General features: G+C 46.7%; 4 protein-coding genes across 6 annotated transcripts in view; 2 read left to right on the forward strand and 2 right to left on the reverse strand.

Annotated features, from left to right (window-relative positions):
- Positions 1–2,707, reverse strand: part of misp (mitotic spindle positioning) — a 7,972-nt gene extending 5,265 nt beyond the window's left edge. For both annotated transcript variants that reach the window (XM_062395026.1, XM_062395027.1), the window contains exon 1: positions 886–2,707. In XM_062395026.1, coding sequence (XP_062251010.1) covers positions 886–2,707 — 1,822 coding nt within the window. The remainder of the gene's footprint in view (positions 1–885) is intronic.
- A 1,843-nt stretch (positions 2,708–4,550) lies between these two features.
- On the forward strand, positions 4,551–9,962 carry dbt (dihydrolipoamide branched chain transacylase E2). The gene is made up of 11 exons (XM_062395858.1): positions 4,551–4,621; positions 5,239–5,371; positions 5,843–5,918; positions 5,996–6,177; positions 6,253–6,380; positions 6,494–6,737; positions 7,071–7,237; positions 7,701–7,778; positions 7,899–8,090; positions 8,743–8,814; positions 8,992–9,962. The coding sequence occupies exons 1-11, from the start codon at positions 4,577–4,579 to the stop codon at positions 9,157–9,159; spliced, it is 1,485 nt and encodes a 494-aa protein (XP_062251842.1). The 5' UTR covers positions 4,551–4,576; the 3' UTR covers positions 9,160–9,962.
- A 654-nt stretch (positions 9,963–10,616) lies between these two features.
- lrrc39 (leucine rich repeat containing 39) lies at positions 10,617–14,020 on the forward strand. Its single transcript, XM_062395359.1, has 9 exons — positions 10,617–10,725; positions 11,009–11,164; positions 11,465–11,573; positions 11,665–11,821; positions 11,913–12,049; positions 12,172–12,317; positions 12,389–12,541; positions 12,949–13,136; positions 13,788–14,020. The coding sequence occupies exons 2-9, from the start codon at positions 11,043–11,045 to the stop codon at positions 13,802–13,804; spliced, it is 1,029 nt and encodes a 342-aa protein (XP_062251343.1). The 5' UTR covers positions 10,617–10,725; positions 11,009–11,042; the 3' UTR covers positions 13,805–14,020.
- Positions 14,021–14,054: 34 nt separating this feature from the next.
- Positions 14,055–19,076, reverse strand: trmt13 (tRNA methyltransferase 13 homolog). Of its 2 annotated transcripts, XM_062395358.1 has the most exons (12): positions 18,945–19,076; positions 18,292–18,341; positions 18,121–18,187; positions 17,990–18,049; positions 17,844–17,913; positions 16,100–16,206; positions 15,843–16,010; positions 15,535–15,607; positions 15,370–15,444; positions 14,974–15,174; positions 14,784–14,885; positions 14,181–14,321 (listed from the first exon to the last, which is right to left on the reverse strand). In XM_062395358.1, the coding sequence occupies exons 1-11, from the start codon at positions 19,047–19,049 to the stop codon at positions 14,788–14,790; spliced, it is 1,074 nt and encodes a 357-aa protein (XP_062251342.1). In that variant the 5' UTR covers positions 19,050–19,076; the 3' UTR covers positions 14,181–14,321; positions 14,784–14,787. The 2 variants fall into 2 exon arrangements, with proteins under 2 accessions (XP_062251341.1, XP_062251342.1); XM_062395357.1 differs by having other exon boundaries at positions 14,055–14,321; positions 14,784–15,174.
- Between the last annotated feature and the right edge of the window lie 1,524 nt (positions 19,077–20,600).

The raw sequence follows: 20,600 nt of genomic DNA on the forward strand, positions 1-20,600 counted from the left end.
TCTGTCTGTCTCTCTCTCTCTGTCTGTCTGTTTGTCTCTCTCTCTCGCTCTGTCTCTCTCTGTCTCTCTCTCGGTTTGTCTCTCTCTCTCTGTCTGTTTGTCTCTCTCTCTCTCTGTCTGTCTCTCTCTTTCTTTCTGTCTCTCTCTCTATGTGTCTCTCTCTAAAATGTTAACGTATTAAAATATAATTCAATTGAATTGAGAGTGACAGAAATCATGAACCTGCCCTTTGATCCTCATGTTGGATAACGTCCTCATGCAGGTGAAAGCTTCATATTTTCAGTCAAATGAACTGAAGATAAACTTAATATTTATTCATCGCCTCATCTTTAATCAAATCATTTATCGACTAATCGGCTCACATGGGATCAACAGTCAGGTTGTGTAACGTTGGTCTTCTGTAGTTTCCTGTTTGCAGGTTGTTGCTCGGATCCAGTTAATCATCAGTCAAACTGACGAGGACCTCAGCCTGAACCTCAGCTGCTGGATGTCGGTCGCTCCGTCGTTAAGTTACTCATTATCTCATCAACTAAGCTAACCGGCTCCCGGCTGTACCTTTATATATGTATATGCATTGCAGCCATTTGGGTGTAAAGTTTCCTTCTACTAGTTGTAGAAGGGATCCTCAGGCAGGAGGTGCTAAAGTTAGAATTCAGCACAAATTAACTAGAGCAATGAAGTCGTTAGAAAATGTTCAAAAATATAAATTTTCACTTAATCTCGAGTCCCAATTGATCAAATTAATCAAAAGCAAGTATTCACTCCAAAAACAAGGCAGTGACAGTCTGTGCGAGTAGAGCAGGAGGTGGAACCTTCAGGCTCCTCTCCTGTGGAATCAGATGCATTTTGCTGGGTTGTAATCAGACCTTGACAAGAACCACATACCTGTATTTGCAGAAGGGTGCAACTGACTGACAGCCATCCTGGTTGGTTGTTCCAGCCCCGGAGTTGGAGAGAAGAGCTGATGATTGGTTTTCTCCCTGGACTCCCTCAACTCCTGTTCCCGTCTCAGGCTCTCCTCGATCTCCATCTCTATGAAATCTGGAGCTCCTTGTCCTCTAGACTGCAGGCCAGTGAACTCCAGGTTTTCCCTCCAAGATTGAGGCATGGTCCAGGTTAGTTTATGTTGAGGTGTCAGTGCTGGGGAGGAGGGCAAGGAGGGGTGTGATGGAGTAATTGGATCCTGGTCCAAATGTCCTGACCCCTGGACATTCAAGTCCTTCACAGTGAAGGAGGTGAAAGCTGAATTATCTTGAGTGATGGACAACTGGGTTTTTTCAGGGTGTCTATGAGGACAGCAGGGAGACAAGAAGACATCTGTCTCTCCAGACACAGACGCAGGTCTTTCCTCTGCCTTCCTGTCCGTGTCTTGTTGGTCAATGTTGCACTTTACCTCCTCCAGCTGCTGTGGAACATCTAGGTTGTGTTGTTCCCAGATCCCTCCCGACTGCTGAGTTTCCTCACTAGTCTCAATCTCCTTCTGAATGTCTTGCTGAATAATGAAGCTCATACAAGTCTTTTCTTTAACTTTGATAGTTTTGAGCGATGACTGTAAACGTTTGGTTTTGATTTCGACTACCTCCTTCTTACTGTCAGCGTGCTTCAGGCCACGAGAATGCCGCAGGTTCTCCTCACGTTCCTGAACTAATCGGATTTCCTTTTCAATTGGAGTCTCAGACTCAGCTGTGGACTTGCAGCCGATGCTTTCATGCTGAGTGTTGTCATTGAACATGCCTTCATCACTGGTGTATCCGCTGCCCCCTGTCCCCTTCCTTTCTGGGTAGCTCTTATCTTCTTCTGATGGCTTAAACTGATATGTGTCATCACTCACCTCCACACTGTCGAATGTCTCCTCCTGTCTAGACAAGAACACATCAGGATCTTGCTGAAAAGATGGAGTCAGGTGTATTGCTGAGGACTTTAGAGGGTTGAGGACGGGATTCAACAGGTCCTGCTCCATCTTCAGGAACTGTTGTCGCACAGCACTGAAGTTGATCTGCTCCTTGTTGACTGCCTCAGATTCAGCTGGTTTAGGAGGTTCTGGCCTGGAGCTCACAGAACGGTAGCTCAAACTGAAACCATCTAGCAGTTGGTTTGTGGATATGCTCAGATCCAGATCCTCCAAAACATGCAGAGGATCTTTGAACATTGGGCTCTTCTTCAGTGCTTGGCTGTGAATGATCTCCTTGCGAAGCTGCTTCTCCTCTTCCTCCCCCACCACTTTGATGACATTCTCTGGATCCACTTTGTACTGTGAGTCTTCTTTGCTCTCTGAGAATAGGCTCTCTGGCTTCCTGCTGCTGGTGTAGGTCTGTAGTTTGAATCCTTTTTTTACCCTCAAGGTAAGCAGCTGAGCCTGCCGCTGTGGTGAAACCATCCAGGCTTCGTTGAGCTCTGCTTCTTGACTCGATGGATCCTCCACAAAGGAGTAGAAGCCACATTGAGAGCCTGAACTACTGCTGGGGCTGCTGGGGCCGCTGGGTTGCCACTCGTCACTGGTGCTCCCTCTGTCCGGGGACCCATCCTCCTGCTGGGAAGCGCAGACCACACAATGGTTGCTAGTGACGGAGATGTTGTCTGAGCTGAAGACTGGACCGTCCAGGTCAGGGGCGTCACCACGGGCGGGGCCGGCAATGGTTCGCAGGTCTGAGGGTTGCAGCAGTGGTGACAGAGGCTTCAGAATCCACCTCCTTGGGGTGCTATCCATGATCGCAGGAGGAGCTGCAGGAGGAGCTGAAGGGGGCGCTGCAGGAGGCGCTGCAGGAGGCGCTGCAGGAGGAGCTGAAGGTGGCGCTGCAGGAGGCGCTGCAGGAGGAGCTGAAGGGGGCGCTGCAGGGGGCGCTGTGGAGATTGTGGGTGATGATTTTGATGGACAAAGATGGCGCCCGGATCTGAAGAGTCAATTCATGCTGATGATCATTCTTTAAAACAACAATAGATAGGATTGTTACTGATAAACAATGAATTCAATTAATATTAAAACAATTGTTATCACAGCATCATATCATTTTGTTTCAGTGTAACAATTAGTTTGACGGAGATGAAATTGCAACCCCCCCCCCCCCCCGATCCCAAAATAAAATAAATTGAATCCAATCTTATGGAAGTTGAGCTAGTTACTATGGCAACCTCAGAGATGATGAGTGGTTACTATGAGAACAGCAGCGAGTATTTGTTGGTTTCTATGGAAACAGCAAAGACCACAGGCTGGTGCCCATGGAAACGGGTTTGTTATTCTCTCCATGGAGACAGCAGCATCCAGCCCAGGGTCGTGAACTCTGGATCACGTGACACGGGTGAGGGTTAGTGAGTAACTAGTTACTGATAAGAGTCTGCTGCTCCATTCACAAATTAACCTGAAACACACTAAGGAAATATGGACGTGTAATATGTATCATGTGACAGGTCATGTGACAGGTCAAGAGTAACATTTAACATTTAACATAAAACACGGACCATGTCTTAACGTCTACTTTAGGTTTTTGTGTTACAATCGTTTTAGTTCAGGCTGTTAGTCTCCGATATGTCAGTCTGTTGGTGTGCTGATAACAAACACACACACACACACAGACACACACACATACAGGTTGAACGGACAAGAGGTCGGAGCTCAACCCTTACAATACATCAGTGAATCTGAACAGCGCCACATTCAGGACAAACCGTGTTGGACCTGGAGAACGTTAGATTAGTGCTTCTTACGTAAGGCCGTTTACTGGATTGCTGATGACATCACAGATCATGTGACTGCTCTGATGTCAGGGACCATGAACTCTTAGTTTTTAAATAAAAGATATGGCGTTTGTAGTGCACTCAACAGCAGGAACATTCCTAAGACTAAGTTACATTGAAAATTACATTAAAGATTTAATCTAAAATTAAAGCAGCCGATCACTTTCATCATATATGTGTATTGATGTCAGAGGTCAAATATTATAAATTATTGTTTTGCATCGTTAAAAGTTTCACATCTAAAGAAAACAGTTGATTATTTAACATGATTCTCTTACCTTCAGTTTCCTGCTGCAGCAAAAACTGTCTGAACAACAAATGACAAAGTTCATCTATCAGTCTATCATCTCATCTGAGGGCCCACCCATCACACTGACCACGCCCATCTGACACGCATACACACTCAGGCACACACACACATGTACACGCACACACACAGACACACACACACACACACACACACCCACAAACACACACCCACACAATATCAGACCAGAAGACGTGTTCATGGCACCCAAGTCAATGTAATATGATTTATATAATCAATTTGTAAATTAATTATCTAAATTAAATTACAGTATGGATGTGGTGGTCTAACTATAAATACATTTGATTTTCATTAAATCATATATATTTGTTGTATTTAGTCATTTTATTTTTAAGTTGTTGATTTAAGTCAACAAATTAAAAAAAAGTTGAAATGGTGTTTCTGTTGTTCCTCCGCTGACCGCCCGGTGGCGTTGTTACGTCATGTGTACTGCTGACGTAATAGAAGAAGAAGAAGTCTGTGCGCTGATTGGTCTGTGATTGGGGCGTGAGGCTGTGACGCGCTCAGACAGGAAAGATGGCGGCGGTGACCAGAGGTTCGTTCAGTGCGCTCAGACGGCTGGTGAGGAAATAAACAGTGTGACAGGTTCAGATGCTAAAGTCATGTCCTCAGCCGGTTAGCTCTCTAGCATAGCCTGTTAGCTGCCGTGCTAACTCCGATGCTAACGCGTACTGGTTGAATTACAATCTAAAAGTACACGCTAACACAGCGGCTGGTTGCTAGCTTCAGTTAGCATACTGCAGTTGCAGATGAAATCAAACTTTATTGATTCAAGGCGGGAATGTTGAGTTTAACATCAATGAGAAACAATACAAACAAGAGACAAACAGTAAACAACAACACAGGGGTCAAACAGCAGCTAGAGGCTAAAGGCTAACAACCTTCAGCAGAGACTGAACCGGCACTGGGAACGAGCTTTAAAGCTTCGTTCCAACTTCAATGCGTGCAGTGGACAGCTCACAGTCGGAGTTCGAACTTGTGAACTCGGGCCAACTTCATCTACCCCTAGGTCATGGAGCAGGGCTTGTCTGGCGTCATCAGCGTGCACCGGAACGCTTCGAAGTCAGAATATCCGAGTTGTCGGGAACGCAGCCTAGGTCATCAACATCAGTGACGTCAGTGTTGTACGTGACTCTACCTGTGTTTATAAAGTGTTGATGTGCTTGTCTTCCGGTCAGCTGACTCATCAGTACCGCGGCAGGTGTTTCCGGCTGCAGAGCCTCCGGTCGCAGCGCGTTCTGCCGCTGCTCGCGGTCACACGTGACAGAGATGAGTGGACGTTCAGCTGCAGGACTCTGCACGCGACTGTGGGTGAGTCAAGACCCGGGTCCGCACAGGTCCTCTGAAACCGTCTGTGCTTTTATTGTGAAAGTCAGAAATTCCCCTGCTCACATCACATCGCATCACATTCAGGTTTTCAGGAACCAAGAAGTGGACAGACTGTAATTCAAACTCGCAACAAAACTTTATTCATTTAAGAAGTGGCAGCATTTCACCTGTACACTGTCCAATCAGAGACACACCACTGTGCAGAGACACTGTCCAATCAGAGACACACCACTGTGCAGAGACACTGTCCAATCAGAGACACACTGTCAAATAGGGCTTCAGAATATTATGAAAACATGTGCTTTGCGATAACGCATGAAGATTTGACTAAACTAATGCATAAAGGGTTAGTTCACAGAAAACCTGAATGTCTCTATCGTCACCGTCGTGCTGCTACGTACGCTAGCTTAGCCTTGATGATGTCTTCTGATATGTAGTGCGTTCTGTCCTCAGCAAGTCGAGGACCCATCGTCCAGTTCAAACTGTCGGACATCGGTGAGGGAATCATGGAGGTGACGGTGAAGGAGTGGTAAGTACTGAAACCTCCCCAACAGTAGAACTGGCCCTGTGACATCATCTTCATCAAGACCTGTCCTTGTCCTTCAGGTACGTGAAGGAAGGCGATAAAGTTTCTCAGTTTGACAGCATCTGTGAGGTTCAGAGCGACAAGGCGTCCGTCACCATCACCAGCCGCTACGACGGAGTCATCAAGAGACTCTACTACGACGTGGACGGCACTGCGTTAGTGGGCAAACCGCTGGTGGACATCGAGACGGAGTCCAGCTCAGGTGAGACAACCTCATGTCCTGGTTTTATTGTGGACCCGAGTTCAAATCCAGACTCACTGGTCTGTTGTGGTTCAGAGGTGATCCAGGAGGAGGACGTGGTCGAGACGCCCGCTATGGCTCGAGAAGAACACACCCACCAGGAAATCAAAGGACACAAGACCCAGGCCACCCCCGCCGTGAGACGCCTTGCCATGGAGAACAACGTGAGTCCGTCCTCAGTCTGTCTCCATTCAGTCCTTAGTCCTCAATTTGTCCTCATTCCATCCTCATCCTCTGCATTACTATAACCCGGTCTTGGTTTTACTTGTCCTGTCAGATAAAGCTAAGTGAGGTGGTGGGGACAGGTAAAGATGGACGGATCCTGAAGGAAGACATCCTCAACTACCTGGCGAAGCAGACGGGAGCCATCTTACCTCCGACCCCAGTTCACGAGATCCAGACTCCAGGACCGGCCCAGGTTGCTGCCGCCAGGCCCGTGAGCACAGCGGCTGCCATCAAACCCCCGCCCACGACCTCGAAACCCGTCTTCACCGGGAAGGACGTCACAGAGCCCCTGAAAGGTCAGAGGTCATCAGTGAATAAAACCTATGTCCAGACGGTTCAGGTTTGAACCAGACGGTTATCATGATGACTTTAATCCTGAATTAAACCCAGACTGTAGTCATGACCTTGCTCCAGACTGAAATCCAGATTTGAATCCAGATTTGAATTAAGTCTGAAGTCCAGTCATGAATCATAATTCTTATTTGTAAATGACAAACTGCATTCGAGCTTCGAGTCGTCATCAAGACTATTAAAGATCATATAATCACAGATCATTTACCAACATAATCCAGACTTTGACCCAGATCGTAATCTGATCAGTGAACTGAACGAAATATTATTTCCTGGAGGTTTCCACAAAGCGATGGTGAAGACGATGACGGCGGCGTTGATGATTCCTCACTTCGGTTACTGTGACGAGGTCGACTTGAGCCGCCTGGTGGCGCTGAGAGGTGAACTCAGATCAGTGGCTGAAGGTCGTGGGGTCAAACTCAGCTACATGCCCTTCTTAATCAAGGTAACACAGGACATAACGAGGTGCATGCTGATTGGTTCATGTCTTGACAGTATGCTAATTACAGAGAGCATTACATTTTTTTTACATTACATGTCATTTAGCTGATTTCAGCTTTTGTTCAAAGCGACTTACATTTTTAGTACACTCAACATTTATAAGGGGCCACTTAGGGGTTCAGTATCTTGCCAAGGACACTTCGGCATGCAGATGAGGAAGAGTGGGGTTTGAACTGGCAACCTTCATGTTGGAGAACGCCCGCTCTACCCCCTTGGCCACATCGCCCCCAGAGCAGACACGCGCCTGTAAATTTAGAATGATTCTGATTCACAAACACACGCATGGTGGTGAGAACTAAATTGGCTGATGGCAGGTGGAATGAATCTGGCTGCGATTTTGCGCACACACTTATTTTGTGCACGTGTTAGTAAATAAGGCCCATGACGCTGTGCTCTCATTGGCTCAGGCTGCCTCCCTTGGTCTCCTACACTTCCCGATCCTGAACTCTTCGCTGGACGACAGCTGTCAGAACATCACCTACAAGGTAGAGTGTGAGTCAGTAGATCAGTAACATATGAATGTTTAGGTTCACATGAGTCTGAGCTCTGTGGCTCCACATCAGCTGCTGTGGTGGTGGCAGTCATGACTGTTTCCTGTTCCTCAGGCATCTCATAACATCGGGCTGGCGATGGACACAAGTCAGGGTCTGCTGGTTCCCAACGTGAAGAACGTGCAGCTGCTCAGTGTGTTCGAGATCGCACAGGAACTGAACCGTCTGCAGGGGCTGGGGTCAGTGGGCCAACTGGGAACCAATGAGCTGAGCGGAGGAACCTTCACGCTGTCGAACATCGGATCAGTGAGTCCAGCTCTGTAACTTATACCTAACTAACGTAATCTAACAATTAACTAACACACAAGTATTCTGCTTCTCGAGATGACACAATTATTGTGACAAAAATTATCACAGTTATTAGTATTATCGCTGAATTGTTCAAATGTTCAAAAATTATTGATACACAAACTTTTATATTGACAATTTATACTATCAATAAAACTGATGATAGTATTTTCATTATTTATTGAAGGTTGACCACGTGTCACATGAAGCATGCAATGAGGCAACAGTGGATGTTAGCATTTATTAGCAATAACAGTTCTGTTACAGCTTCACCCGACACTGCATGTTTTATTAAATCAAATCAATTTTATTTGTATAGCCCATATTCACAAATCATGGTTTGTCTCATAGGCTTTAACAAGCTGAGACATCCTCTGTCCTTCCCCCTCAACAAGAGAGTTTTTCAAACACAACAAATACCTGCATCTTCAAGACCTTTGGACTTTGGTTGATGTTGGACAGAATCAACAAAATCATCAGTGTTTCCTCTAGGATTCTTTTTTTAACATCCGTTGCTCTTTACATAAATTGAAAGATTGTTTGACAACTATGTGACGACACAGCGGTGACACCTCTGACCTCTGTCTGTCTTCTGATTGGTCTCCGTCAGATCGGGGGGACGTACGCCAAACCGGTGATTCTCCCAACACAGGTCGCCATCGGAGCTCTGGGAAAAATCCAGGTGGGTCCAGTTACGACTTCCTGTCCCCGACCGTTCCACCGCCATGGTCTTCATCGGCCCAGTTACCATGACAACAGCATGATGCGTCAAGATAAACATCGGTGTCTGGATTCATAATCATATCAAACTCATCAATGAGCAATAACTATGTTCACGCTTCTTCATGTTCCTGTTAAGGTTCTTCCTCGGTTCGACGCCGGCGGTCAGGTGGTCCCGGCTCACATCATGACGGTCAGCTGGTCGGCGGATCATCGCATCATCGACGGTGCCACCATGTGTCGCTTCTCCAACCTGTGGAAGGAGTACCTGGAGAACCCGGCGAGCATGGTGCTGGACCTGAAATAGAGAGGACTGTTTCCCATCAGCCCCGGGAGACGGAGACGCCACAGGATCAGAACTTCACCCCTCCTCCCCTCGCCCACCTCATCTGTCTGGACGCCTTCACCTTCGATGCCCATCGTTTCCTTGTTGCCTTTGGGCGGGGGGGGGGGGGGGGGGGGGGGTGAGGTCAGTCTGTCAGTCGGGTTGTTTTCAATATGACTTATCAACCGTAGAGTTTTGAGGTTAAAGTGAACTCCTGGTTCAATAATCAATAACTGATCTGCAATAAATTGACCAGAAACTGTATTCAGAACACCCACCCCCCCCCCGCCGATTAATAATTATTATTATTATTATTGTTATTAATCGGGTCATTGGAGGCAGTCATCATCTGCATCATCATCTGTGTCTCCAGGAAACTGACGTGGACAGAAGTGATTGATCAGATTCTTTAGAAACTAATCAGATTGATGATATTGATACATAGATTGCTGTATTGATCTGGTGTTGAACAGCTGCTGTATCAATAGTCCCTGCTGCTCACATTACATTAGTGTAGCTGTAGGATTGTGACCAGCAGGGAGCAGTGACCTGTGGAGTAGCGTTTGTGTCCCCTGATGGACTTCGCTCTAGTGTTTGGTCTCCTCCTCCTTGAGCTGTGCCTGGTCTCCGTCTCTTCACCTGGACTTCTTCAGTGCCCCCTGGGGGCTGCTGGGTGAAAAGCACTTGGTGTTGGTCGTCTGTTACAAACTGTTTTTTCTGCTTTGTGTTTGTTTTTATTGACACTACATGTAAAGAGATGAATGTTAATAAAGTTTAAAACCTGATCGAAACAACGAGATCTAATTTAACAGAACAGGTTTAAACTCTTGTGACCGATCGCATCATGAAACCAGAACACTCCACACTCTACTGGGATCACCTGCTTGGTCATGTGATTGTGCTGCCAGCCAATCACGTGGCAGCAGCTGCAGGTAAAGTTCGTCTTGGACTGGTCTGACTGGTTGACTAAGAAACAAAACCTGTGAAGTGACCTCGTCCAGAGATGAAGTTCATCACATCCTGATCAAAAGTCAAAACCTTTGTTTTTATATCAAACATTTAAGGGACCAGTTGAATCAGATTTTAAATTCAGATCTGAATGATTTATTTATAAAATCTGTACCGATGACCATTGTTTATTGGTCGAGATCCAAATGACGCTACAACGATCAATGGAAACTAAAACCATCAACCCCTTGAGGACTGGATTCAAAACCACACTGAAAATCCCAGTGACTGAAACCACAGGCTGATCCAACGTGAGTGCATTGCATCAAGTCGTCATGTGACTCAGTGGGTGTGGCCTCCTCGTCTCAGTATCTACTCCTCCTCTGGAAGTGAAGTTCCAGTCATATGACTGTGGGCGTGGTCACGCGACGAAGAAGTGTCATGTGGCTGTGGGCGGAGTCATGTGACTGTAGGCGGGGTCATTTGACCTGAAAGCTAAAATTATCATCACAGGTCTGAGGTCAGATTTCAGCAGAGAGGACCCAACATGGAGGACAACTGTTTCTGTTTGTTATGTTTCAGCTGTCTCGGTCCCACCAGGTGAGAAGTGATACTACTTCTGTACTACTGCCATACTACTATACTACTACTGAGGTCCCATGGGGTACACTGATAGTACAATACTACAACAAAACTACAATATATAAACACTACAGTACCTCTGTGCTACAATACTGCTACACTTAACTACAGTAAGTAATTAGCACTTTGGTCTTTGTGGTTCAGGATTTATCATCATTCTGTTAATAGTTTAATAGTTTAATAGTTTTCATGATAAAAGTTTTCTCTGATGTGATTTAACGTCATAAATAATGTGTAACAGGGAGTTCATCTAGAAGACGAGGTCAGAGGTCATCATGATGGGCGTGTCTGCGTGCGTCTCCGTCAGCTCCATCAAGGCTCTGTGGGAGGGGAAGATCAGGGCGAGGAAGGAGGAGGAGCACAGATGGAGGACAGCCAGGGGCGGAGTCACTGGAAGGTCAGACTCCACCCACTCATATGAGATCTTTTGAATGGTGAAGTGGTGATTAGTGACTATGTGGACCTGAGTTCTGTTATCCAGCTGAACTCAAACATCCAATCACTGTCAGGCGAAGTGGTCACGTGACGCTGGTTGTCAACGTGCATGAAACTGCCTATGACCAATCACAGACATGAACAGCTTGACTGACAGCAGAGCCTCCTTTTTCACAACACAGGTCAAAGGTCATGTCACTTGATGTTTGTTGTTCATGTCTGATGATGTTTGTTTTCGTGTCTCTGGACGTTTGGGGTCCAGTTTGCTCGTGGGGGTCTGGGAGGACCGGGCGATTCTGGCCCGACTCAAACAGAAGCTGCAGACAGAAGACGGACGGCTGGTTCTCCGAATCGAGAAGGAGGAGTGGAAGGTACCGGCACACGGAGCAGAAGCTGGATGATCTGTTCTGGCCCCAGGACTGCAGATGAGTGACGTGTTTCTCATAATTCTTATTCTTCTAGTCTTTGCCAGACTGTTTGATCCAGCTCAGTCAGGTCCAGGAGTGGCAGATCCACCGGACTGGACTACAGAAGATCCCTCACTTCATATCTAGCTTCCAGAACCTTCTGATTCTTGATCTGTCCCGTAACGGGATCACAGAGATCCCCAAACAGATCGGTCAGTCCGACCCCACTTCCTCTACAGTCACCCCTCCGTCGTCACAGGTGTCAGTGTGTTGATTCTTCTGGTGTCCCGGTTCTGGTCTCAGGAAGGCTGATCCGGCTTCGAGAGCTGCTGCTGAGCTACAACAGAGTTCAGTTTGTTCCCGAAGAGCTGAGCTGCTGTGAAAATCTGGAGAAACTGGAACTTGCCATGAACCAGGATGTGGACCACCTGCCAGACCAGGTACGAACCAAAACCTGAACAAGCTTCTAAGGAACCAGCACTAACGTAAACCAGTTTCAGACTCAATTTAACTCCTGCTCCTGACAGGTTCTGATCTAGCTGACCTAAGATCTGTTCCGTAGTTCAGGAACCTGAAGAAGCTGCAGCACCTGGACCTGTCAATGAACCTCTTCACCTCCATTCCAGACTGCATCGTTGGACTGCCAGCGCTCGAGTGGCTCGATATGGGTGGAAACCGATTGCAGCACTTACCTGAGGACATACACAGGTGAGACACACCTCCTGAGCCCCACCCCTTCAGACATCGGCCAATCAACAGTGAGATATGTCTGTGTTCAGGATGGAGAAGCTGCACACAATGTGGCTCCAGAGGAACGAGATCGAGAAACTCCCAGAAAACATCAGCAGAATGTCCAGTCTGGACACGCTGGTCCTCAGCAGCAACCGACTGAGAGACATCCCCCCTCTGATGGATGACATGTCCAACCTCAGGTCAGTCTGTCCACAAACATGTCCAACCTCAGGTCAGTCTGACTACAAACATGTCCAACCTCAGGTCAGTCTGTCCACAAACATGTCCAGCCTCAGGATGGTCTGTCCGACCTAACTGTATCTACCCATTCCTCCAGAGATAACTATTATTATTATTAACAATGATACCTATTACCTAGTTACTGTATGAACTGTTGCTGCTATCGTTAATAATCATAAACATCTTTATAGAGCCCCCCCACACACACACACACATGAATGCACAAAACAATGGGGAAGGGATAAGGGGTGAGATGGGATGGGCCTTCTTGTTTTCATGATGATGGTCAGAGCTGGTACCTGAGACGAGGTCTCGTAATAAACCTCTCGGTCGTCCCTGTTTGTCTTTTGTATTTGTTTCTGAGCAGGTTTGTTAACTTCCGGGACAACCCTCTGACTCTGGACGTGACGCTGCCATGCAGGAAGATGAAGGCTGAGGACGATGAAGATGACGATGATGATGACAGAGAGATGTTTGGACGAGAGTTCATGAAGACTTACATCGAGGAGGCCAGGAAGAGGTCGTACGCTGTGCTCAACATGCACCGCATCAACCGTTAGTTCCAACACGTCACCGCACTCACAGAACCTTGTGGAGCTCTGTGACTAAGTTGTGTGTCCATGGAGGAGTCAGGGTGAACATGAGTGTGACTCCATGGTCCGGTTCACACCTGGCATTCAAATGTGGCCCCACTCGTGTCTTGTGATTGGATCTAACTTCATCATTTCTTCTCGCAAAGATGCAAAGCAGGGCGGGAAGCAGCAAGAAGAACCAATCAAAATGTGCTCATTAGTTTCCAGAACAAAACCCCTCTGTTGTAGGGTTAGGGTCAAAGCAGATCAAAGCAGGTCAAAGCAGGTCAATAAGGTCAAAGCAGGTCAAAGCAGGTCAAAGCAGGCGTGGACGGCGAGGAGGAAGTTATTTTAAAACATCAGTTTTCTTCGGTCAAAACTCAAACGTCTCTTCCTGTGTTTTTCACTCAGTTAATTTACTGAAGAAGCTCGAGAGAAACAGCTGAAGCTTCGATAACACCTTCAGTTCAAATGAATTAACTTCAAAATGACTACAACTATTAACAATAACACTAATTGATACACATGACACTAAAATGAATGTTTAATATTCTTACTATAAAATGTTTGATTATAACTCCCTGATAATTAACTGATGAATAACTAATAATTGTTTCTTTTCTGAACATTGCAGAGGATCTTCAGACCTGATGTGTTGCTGAGCTTCTTCTGCTGCAGCTTTTCAATCTAAACGTTTTATTGTCTAGGGCTGAAAGAGTCAAGTCTGCTGACACTTCATTATGCTGATGAACTTTCGCCTTCTCCTGCTGTGACCCTGTGATGTGTCAGAACGCATAAACAGGAAGCAGAAAATTCTCAACAGAAACTTTATCAAACATTAAACTCAGTCTCATGATTTCACAAAAACATGTAAGTCTCATTTCTCACAAAAGTTTCAAGGTGACATTTTAAAAAGTCTTGATCTTTATTTTATATGACTGGAAATTTAAAACTGGAAATTGAACTCAATCCCTGAACCTGACCTCAGGACAGAGGTCGCGGTGAGGGCACGGCGGTCAGCAGGACGTTCTCCAGGGTCACCTGAGCGTCGGCGTAGCGACTCAGTTTGCTGTCGAATCCTTTAGTCGTGAGGAAGTGAACTCTGCCGCTGTCGATAAGAAGTTTACAGAGTCGACCGACCTGCTCCCGTTCAGCTGCCGACAAAAACCTGCAGACACAGAATCGGTTAATCATCTAATGTCCCTGATCTGTTCCTGCCCTCTAGCGCCCCCCTCAGGACAAACGGTTCACATTCTGTTCATGGCCTCTTTACACCAACATGAACCAAGCTGCTGGTTCTGCGCCACATGCTAAAGAGCCGCTACATCATCCCTGAACCCTGTGTGAACGCTACCGTCCTCCATGTTCTTCTGTCTTTACATTACATTACATTTCATTTAGCTGACGCTTTTATCCAATAAACATTCACACTTTTTAAAACGGCAGTTAAAAGGTTCAAGCTGGTAACTAGGTAACCCCGCCCCAGTGGATTGGTTGAGGCTCTTGGTTTTGGACCAGTCACGTGTTGCTGCTGCTCTTGAACACTTACTAACAGGACTTCTCTCTGATTGGACGGCTGATGTATCGTTACACTGCTGCTGTGACCACCTGGAGGAGTTTAAAAAGTTACCCGTTCACAGCATCTGTCTCCTCTGCGGCTTCGTGCTCCTCCTCGTCTCCTCCCGGCCTGGTTGCATCCTGATTGGTCGGTCTGAGTCCACATGTGGCCCAGCTGGAAATTCGACAGAAAGCGGAGAACTCTGAAGCTCCGAGTCCTTGTTGCAAGAAGAACTGCTGACCCACGTAGTGGCGCCACTCACAGCGATGGTGACAGCACAGCGCCACTGCCAGGCCAAGGACAGCACCAGATGCAGGACCAGGATCAGAAACTAGTCCTGTATCATTCAAGACAGAACCTGTGTCTGGACCAGCAGCTGGTTCTGAGGTTCTGAGGCGTTTTGGTGGTGGTTCAGTCTCCTCTCTCAGTCCTGGTGTTTCCAGCAAACAGCGCAGAGCCAGATCTGAGACAGAAACCTGTTAATGTTCAGCTGCAACTGGAAAGGCAGATCAGTTAGTGTTACGTCAAAACCATTTGGTCTCAGCTCAGTTAGTCAACTGTGCTCCCAGGACCTCGACCATCAAGGAGCAGCGCTCTCTGAATCCGATCAGGTCCAGCCTGTGGACGAGCTGAGCTCAGTGAAGCACAGCGTTCTCACCTGTCGCTGCTCCACACAGGTGTTTGCCGACTCCGACTAATGGGAGATGTTTCTTCCGGAGCAGAGGAACTTTACCTGGAAACATCCACAGAGTCAGAACAGAAGACCATGAACAGATGGATTCAGATCTTAAACCATCAGGTTCTCTGGATGTTTGTCTCTTACTTAAATCCAGATGTTGAATGTCAACCTGCAGCCTCTCAAACTTAACTCCAACATCCTGATGTTTCCCGTCCACCTAAAGAAGAACAGAGACCAGGTTGACTTATTTGGAGTCAGGGAGTCTGGACTCCAGGAGCCTGGAGTCACTGATTCTTGATTCAAGCAGTCTAGTTTTGGACAGTTAGGCGTCAGGAATTAAGTGCAGTTAGGGGTTAGTGTGGAGATTTTGTATTTTGGAGTCAAATTTAGAATCGAGTCAGTGAATCTCAAGTCTCAAGTCGGTGGTCTGGAGCTGTCAGGTTGCGTCATGCCTTGAAGCGGGTGCTACAGCGCTCCACCAGCAGCAGCTGCAGGTCCTTGCAGGTCTTCAGGGCTTCGTGGATCCAGTGAGACAGTTTCCCTCGACCTGCGCCAAACTCCACATAGCATCGCCCCCCTCCCAGCAGCCCCAGCTCCTCTAGGTGACCTAGAATAGAAGACTGGGCACACCTGACAGGTTAGACAGGACCTGGTCTGTCTCTGCTTCTTGAAGAAGAATGTGATTCAGGTGAGTTAAATCTTTCTGTACCTGCTGTTTCAGGTGTTTATGGGCTGAGTCTCCATTCTTTGGGTTATTAAGCTCCCCCTGGAGGGCAGGATGAGACATTACGCTGTCCTCCACGTTACACTGCAGATCTACAACAACAGTGATGACATGAGACTGTGGAGAGACCGAATCTCCATGAGGGTTTAACAGCATCTCTAATTTAGAGAAACAAATCTCCTCAGTAGTCAGAGGTAGATTTTTTCAACTCCGACAAATTGCCAAAGTGAAGGCCTACCTACCACAAAAGGACCTAGAGACAATTATACATGCATTCATAGCCTCCCGGCTGGATTACTGTAATTCCCTGTATATAGGCTTAGACAAAGCATCCATTCAACTGCAGCTAGTCCAAAATGCTGCTGCTCGCCTGCTGAGAAAGACCAGACCCCCCCGTGCTACACCTCCTACACTGGCTTCCTTTGGCCGCCCCCAAACCTGTGGAACAACAACCACTTCACATTAGATCTGCCCCGTCTTCAACACTAATCATTATAAAACACACCTGTTCTCTCAGGCTCTCCATTGAGTGCGTTTCAGTGCACCTGATTTTATTTTTCTTATCGTATTCTTATATTTTATTTTGTTCTATTGTTTTTATTATTATTATTCTTATATATTTTTATTTTACATTATTGTATTTTATTTGTTTTACTTGAACTTTAATGTATTAGGTTGTAACTGTCCTTGGCCGTGCCACTCATCCTGTACAGCACTTTGGTAGCCTGGGTGCCAGACGAACTTAGCCCCGCCCACAACATTTGAGGTCGGGAAGTTCGGTCTGGAGTCCGGTTAGAAATCGACCGGACCAATCAGATTGTCAGGGCGGGCTTTATACCATGATGGACAGATGATCAACGGTAATGTAATCAACCATGTCATCAAACGCTTGTGTTGACTTTGTTTTCCACAAACATGGCTGCCGCTGGCGAGCTGAGATGTGTAGCTGCTGCATTGAGTCTGTTTTAGAAGAAATCGACAGCCATTCATTTTGAAAGAGGAACAGAGAACACTGAACCGCCGGGCAGCGCTGATAATATCACCCGTTGATCCAGTAGATTAAAAGCATATACTTACTTGTTGCTCCAACATTAAGCAACAGCGTCCCAACATGTGTCCTCCTTGGTGTTGTCTTTATACAACATGTTCCGAGGATCATGCAACTCACTGCACTTCTCCACTTCAATTATTAATTTAATGTCATCCATGTTGAAGAACTTCGCTGTTTGCTCCGTTCAATGTCGGGTGTCGGGGGGTAAATTACGTATTCTCCACTCAAGCCTACATGGAGAGTAGGTAGCGAGGCAGCCTTGGCGCCGCGCGGTGCTTCAGCCTCCGGTGTGACCGGCACAGAGGTTTAACATGGGAGTGGATGGGAGCCAGCTGTTCTTTAAGGCTTGGCGCTGCTACAGCATCCGGTGTGAACCCGGTGTTAGTAAATAACTCACAATGCGTCGCTTAACATACGTCACATACTATGTTGCTCTGATTGGTTGTAGGTCTATCCAATTGAGACAAGAGGCTTTTTTTTTTCTGGTTCGGTTGAAACACGCCCCCCCCCCCCAATCACAGCCCAATGGAGCGGTCTCAGACTCACATGCTGACTAGAATTATGAGTATGACAACATCAGGCTAGCACTTTGGTCAAGTTGTTTTAAATGTGCTATATGAATAAAGTTGACATGTCCTGAAGGTGGCGCTGTCAGGTAGAGGAGAAGCAGCAGCTCACCTGTGACTGCAGTCCTCAGTTTGTCCAGCAGAGAGCGTAACTCCGTCCGGCTCAGCTCACTCAGACTCACCTGACACAGAAGTGTTAGCATGAGCAACATCATTAGCATGGTTGTAGAGTGAGTTGATCAGCTGATCACGTGTTACCTGCTGCTGACACTCGTCTCCATCGGCGGATCCAGCGTTTATGTTCTCCACATAATAAACCTGAGGAGCATCGAACACATTAACCCCCCCGACCTTCGACCTCAGACAGAGATGAACCAGTTCAGACTCACGGGTTTCTCTTTCTCTCTGGAGTTACACTTCTTCAGGTGTTTGTCCAGTTTGTCTTCACTCACAGTGCTGAACACACACAGTACAAACAAAACAAATGATCATTCATTTCTCTGTTTATCGATCAGTGATAAAACATGTGATTAATAACCTGATCAATCAGTTTGACTCACTGCTTGGGGTCAAGAGGACACACTATTCTCCTGCTGCTGTTTCCTTCCTCCTGCAAACAGGAAACATGACAGTTGGACAGATGAAGACTCATGTTCCTCTCAGGGGTCTTCACCACAGGGCTGCTGGTTCCTCAGGGTCAGGAGGGACTCTGTGGCTGACCAGTACTACGATGGGAGGTTTAACTGGGTCTGCTGCCATGGCAAACTTCCGCTGCAGCTCATCACTGTTAACTCGGTGTCTGTATAAGCCCCGCCCCCTGCTCACTATCCAATCACACAGATTTAATGATCTAAATCTAAACTTTATGATATGAAACATGTAAATTGAATCATGTCCATGTAAACACTCATGTTCTCACCATGGTTGCATGTTCTCTACATGTAAACACTCATGTTCTCACCATGGTCGCATGTTCTCTACATGTAAACACTCATGTTCTCACCATGGTTGCATGTTCTCTACATGTAAACACTCATGTTCTCACCATGGTCGCATGTTCTCTACATGTAAACACTCATGTTCTCACCATGGTTGCATGTTCTCTACATGTAAACACTCATGTTCTCACCATGGTTGCATGTTCTCTACATGTAAACACTCATGTTCTCACCATGGTCGCATGTTCTCTACATGTAAACACTCATGTTCTCACCATGGTCGCATGTTCTCCACAGAACCTTCTTCCTCGGCTCACCATCATTTTACAGAACCGTTTCTTTTTCTCCAAGAAGAAACCACACAACTCCGGAGCCGCCATTTTGGAGGAAGTACGCGCTGCGTTCAGGTGCTCATGGAAATGTGGGAAATAATAATAATAATGATAATACATTTTATTTCACAGCGCCTTTCAAGTCACTCAAGGACGCTTTACAATTTAAAACAGGAGCAAACAAATAACAAAACAATTAAAATTAAAAGTGCAAGTAAAAACAGCATGGCAACTACAGTGTGAATGCAATCCTGAAAAAGTGGGTTTTGAGAGAGGATTTGAACTGAGGGAAGGAGTCAATGTTTGGATGTCAGGTGGGAGTGAGTTCCAGAGTTTGGGAGCAGAGCGGCTGAAAGCTCTGCTCCCCATGGTGGTAATACCGTGAACCCACAGGGCCAGTCAATGGTATCAATGCCTTCGTCATCAAGGAACTGCAGACACACTCTGGCCTAATGAGGCCGGGCATGTCCTGCACCAGGAGGAACCCAGGGTCCACTGCACCAGATTAAGGTCAGGCAAACTGATCATGCTGGATGATGTTACAGCAGCATAACGTTCACAACAACTTCTCCAGGCTCTTTCACGGTGGTCACATGTGCTTAGTGTGAACTGGCTCTCATCTGTGAAGAGAACGGGCGCCAATGACGGACCTGCCAATTCTGGTGTTCTCTGGCAAAGGCCAATCGGGCTGCATGGTGCTGGGCTGTGTGCACAGGTCCCACTAGAGGTCATAGGGCCTGCATGCCTCCTCATGGAGTCTGTTTCTGACAGGTTGGTCAGAAGCATGCAGACTTGTAGCCTGCTGGAGGTCGTTATGTAGGGCTTTGGTAGTGCTCCTCCTGTTCTCCTCACACAAAAGAGCAGATACCGGTCCTGCTGCTGGGTTGATGCCCTTCTACGGCCATGTCCAACTCTCCAGGTGTAACTGACAGTATCCTGGTTTCTCCTGGTGTAACGTCTGGCGTCTCCTCAAGGCTCTTGAGATTGTGCTGGGTGACCACATGTATGTTTGTGTCCTCCTAGACTATCTGGTGCTGCAGGTAGCGCCTCATGTTACCAGTAGTGACAACGAGCAGAACACAAAAGTAAAGAAGAATTTGTCAGGGAAATATAAAGAGAGAGCAGCTGTATTTGGCCAGCACATGTAAAACCATTTCCCTTTTTGGGTTTTCTCTGGATTTTGATTCAAATTTGCACCAAAGCATTGAAACTGATTCATTATCACTTGTGTTTCCTAAATGAACAGATTAATATCTGAAGTTTAACTGACTTGATGTTATACTGTGATGTAAGTGTTCCCTTCATTTTGTTAGCAGTTGTATAAATATATCATCTTTGATTTTGAATTTATAAAACGTCTTCAAGACCAAGGAGATGATCATGGACTTCAGGAAGCTGCGGGGGGGGGGGGGGGGGGGGGGGTCACAGTCCGATACACATCGATGGAGCTGTAGTAGAGAGAGTCTCGAGTTCAAGTCCCTCGTTGTGTTTATCACGGATGACCTGACCTGGTCCAAACAAGCGGACTCTGTTATCAAAACTGCACAAAAGCGTTTATACTTCCTGAGGAGACTCAAGAAGTTTGGCATGGCTGCAAAA

The sequence above is a fragment of the Platichthys flesus genome, chromosome 9 (genome assembly GCF_949316205.1).
Source record: "Platichthys flesus chromosome 9, fPlaFle2.1, whole genome shotgun sequence".
NCBI classification, from domain to species: Eukaryota; Metazoa; Chordata; class Actinopteri; order Pleuronectiformes; family Pleuronectidae; genus Platichthys; species Platichthys flesus.

Coding starts and splice junctions, on each gene's coding strand:
- dbt (XM_062395858.1), top strand. CDS start 4,577: ATGGCGGCGGTGACCAGAGGTTCGTTCAGTGCGCTCAGACGGCTG. Junction 5,919..5,995: donor GAGGTGACGGTGAAGGAGTG/GTAAGTACTGAA, acceptor CTTGTCCTTCAG/GTACGTGAAGGAAGGCGATA. Junction 8,091..8,742: donor CGCTGTCGAACATCGGATCA/GTGAGTCCAGCT, acceptor GGTCTCCGTCAG/ATCGGGGGGACGTACGCCAA.
- lrrc39 (XM_062395359.1), top strand. CDS start 11,043: ATGATGGGCGTGTCTGCGTGCGTCTCCGTCAGCTCCATCAAGGCTCTG. Junction 11,574..11,664: donor TCGAGAAGGAGGAGTGGAAG/GTACCGGCACAC, acceptor TTATTCTTCTAG/TCTTTGCCAGACTGTTTGAT. Junction 12,050..12,171: donor TGGACCACCTGCCAGACCAG/GTACGAACCAAA, acceptor TCTGTTCCGTAG/TTCAGGAACCTGAAGAAGCT.
- trmt13 (XM_062395357.1), bottom strand. CDS start 19,049: ATGGCGGCTCCGGAGTTGTGTGGTTTCTTCTTGGAGAAAAAGAAACGG. Junction 15,608..15,842: donor GCTGTAGCACCCGCTTCAAG/GCATGACGCAAC, acceptor GTTCTTCTTTAG/GTGGACGGGAAACATCAGGA. Junction 15,445..15,534: donor CATTCAACATCTGGATTTAA/GTAAGAGACAAA, acceptor GGATGTTTCCAG/GTAAAGTTCCTCTGCTCCGG.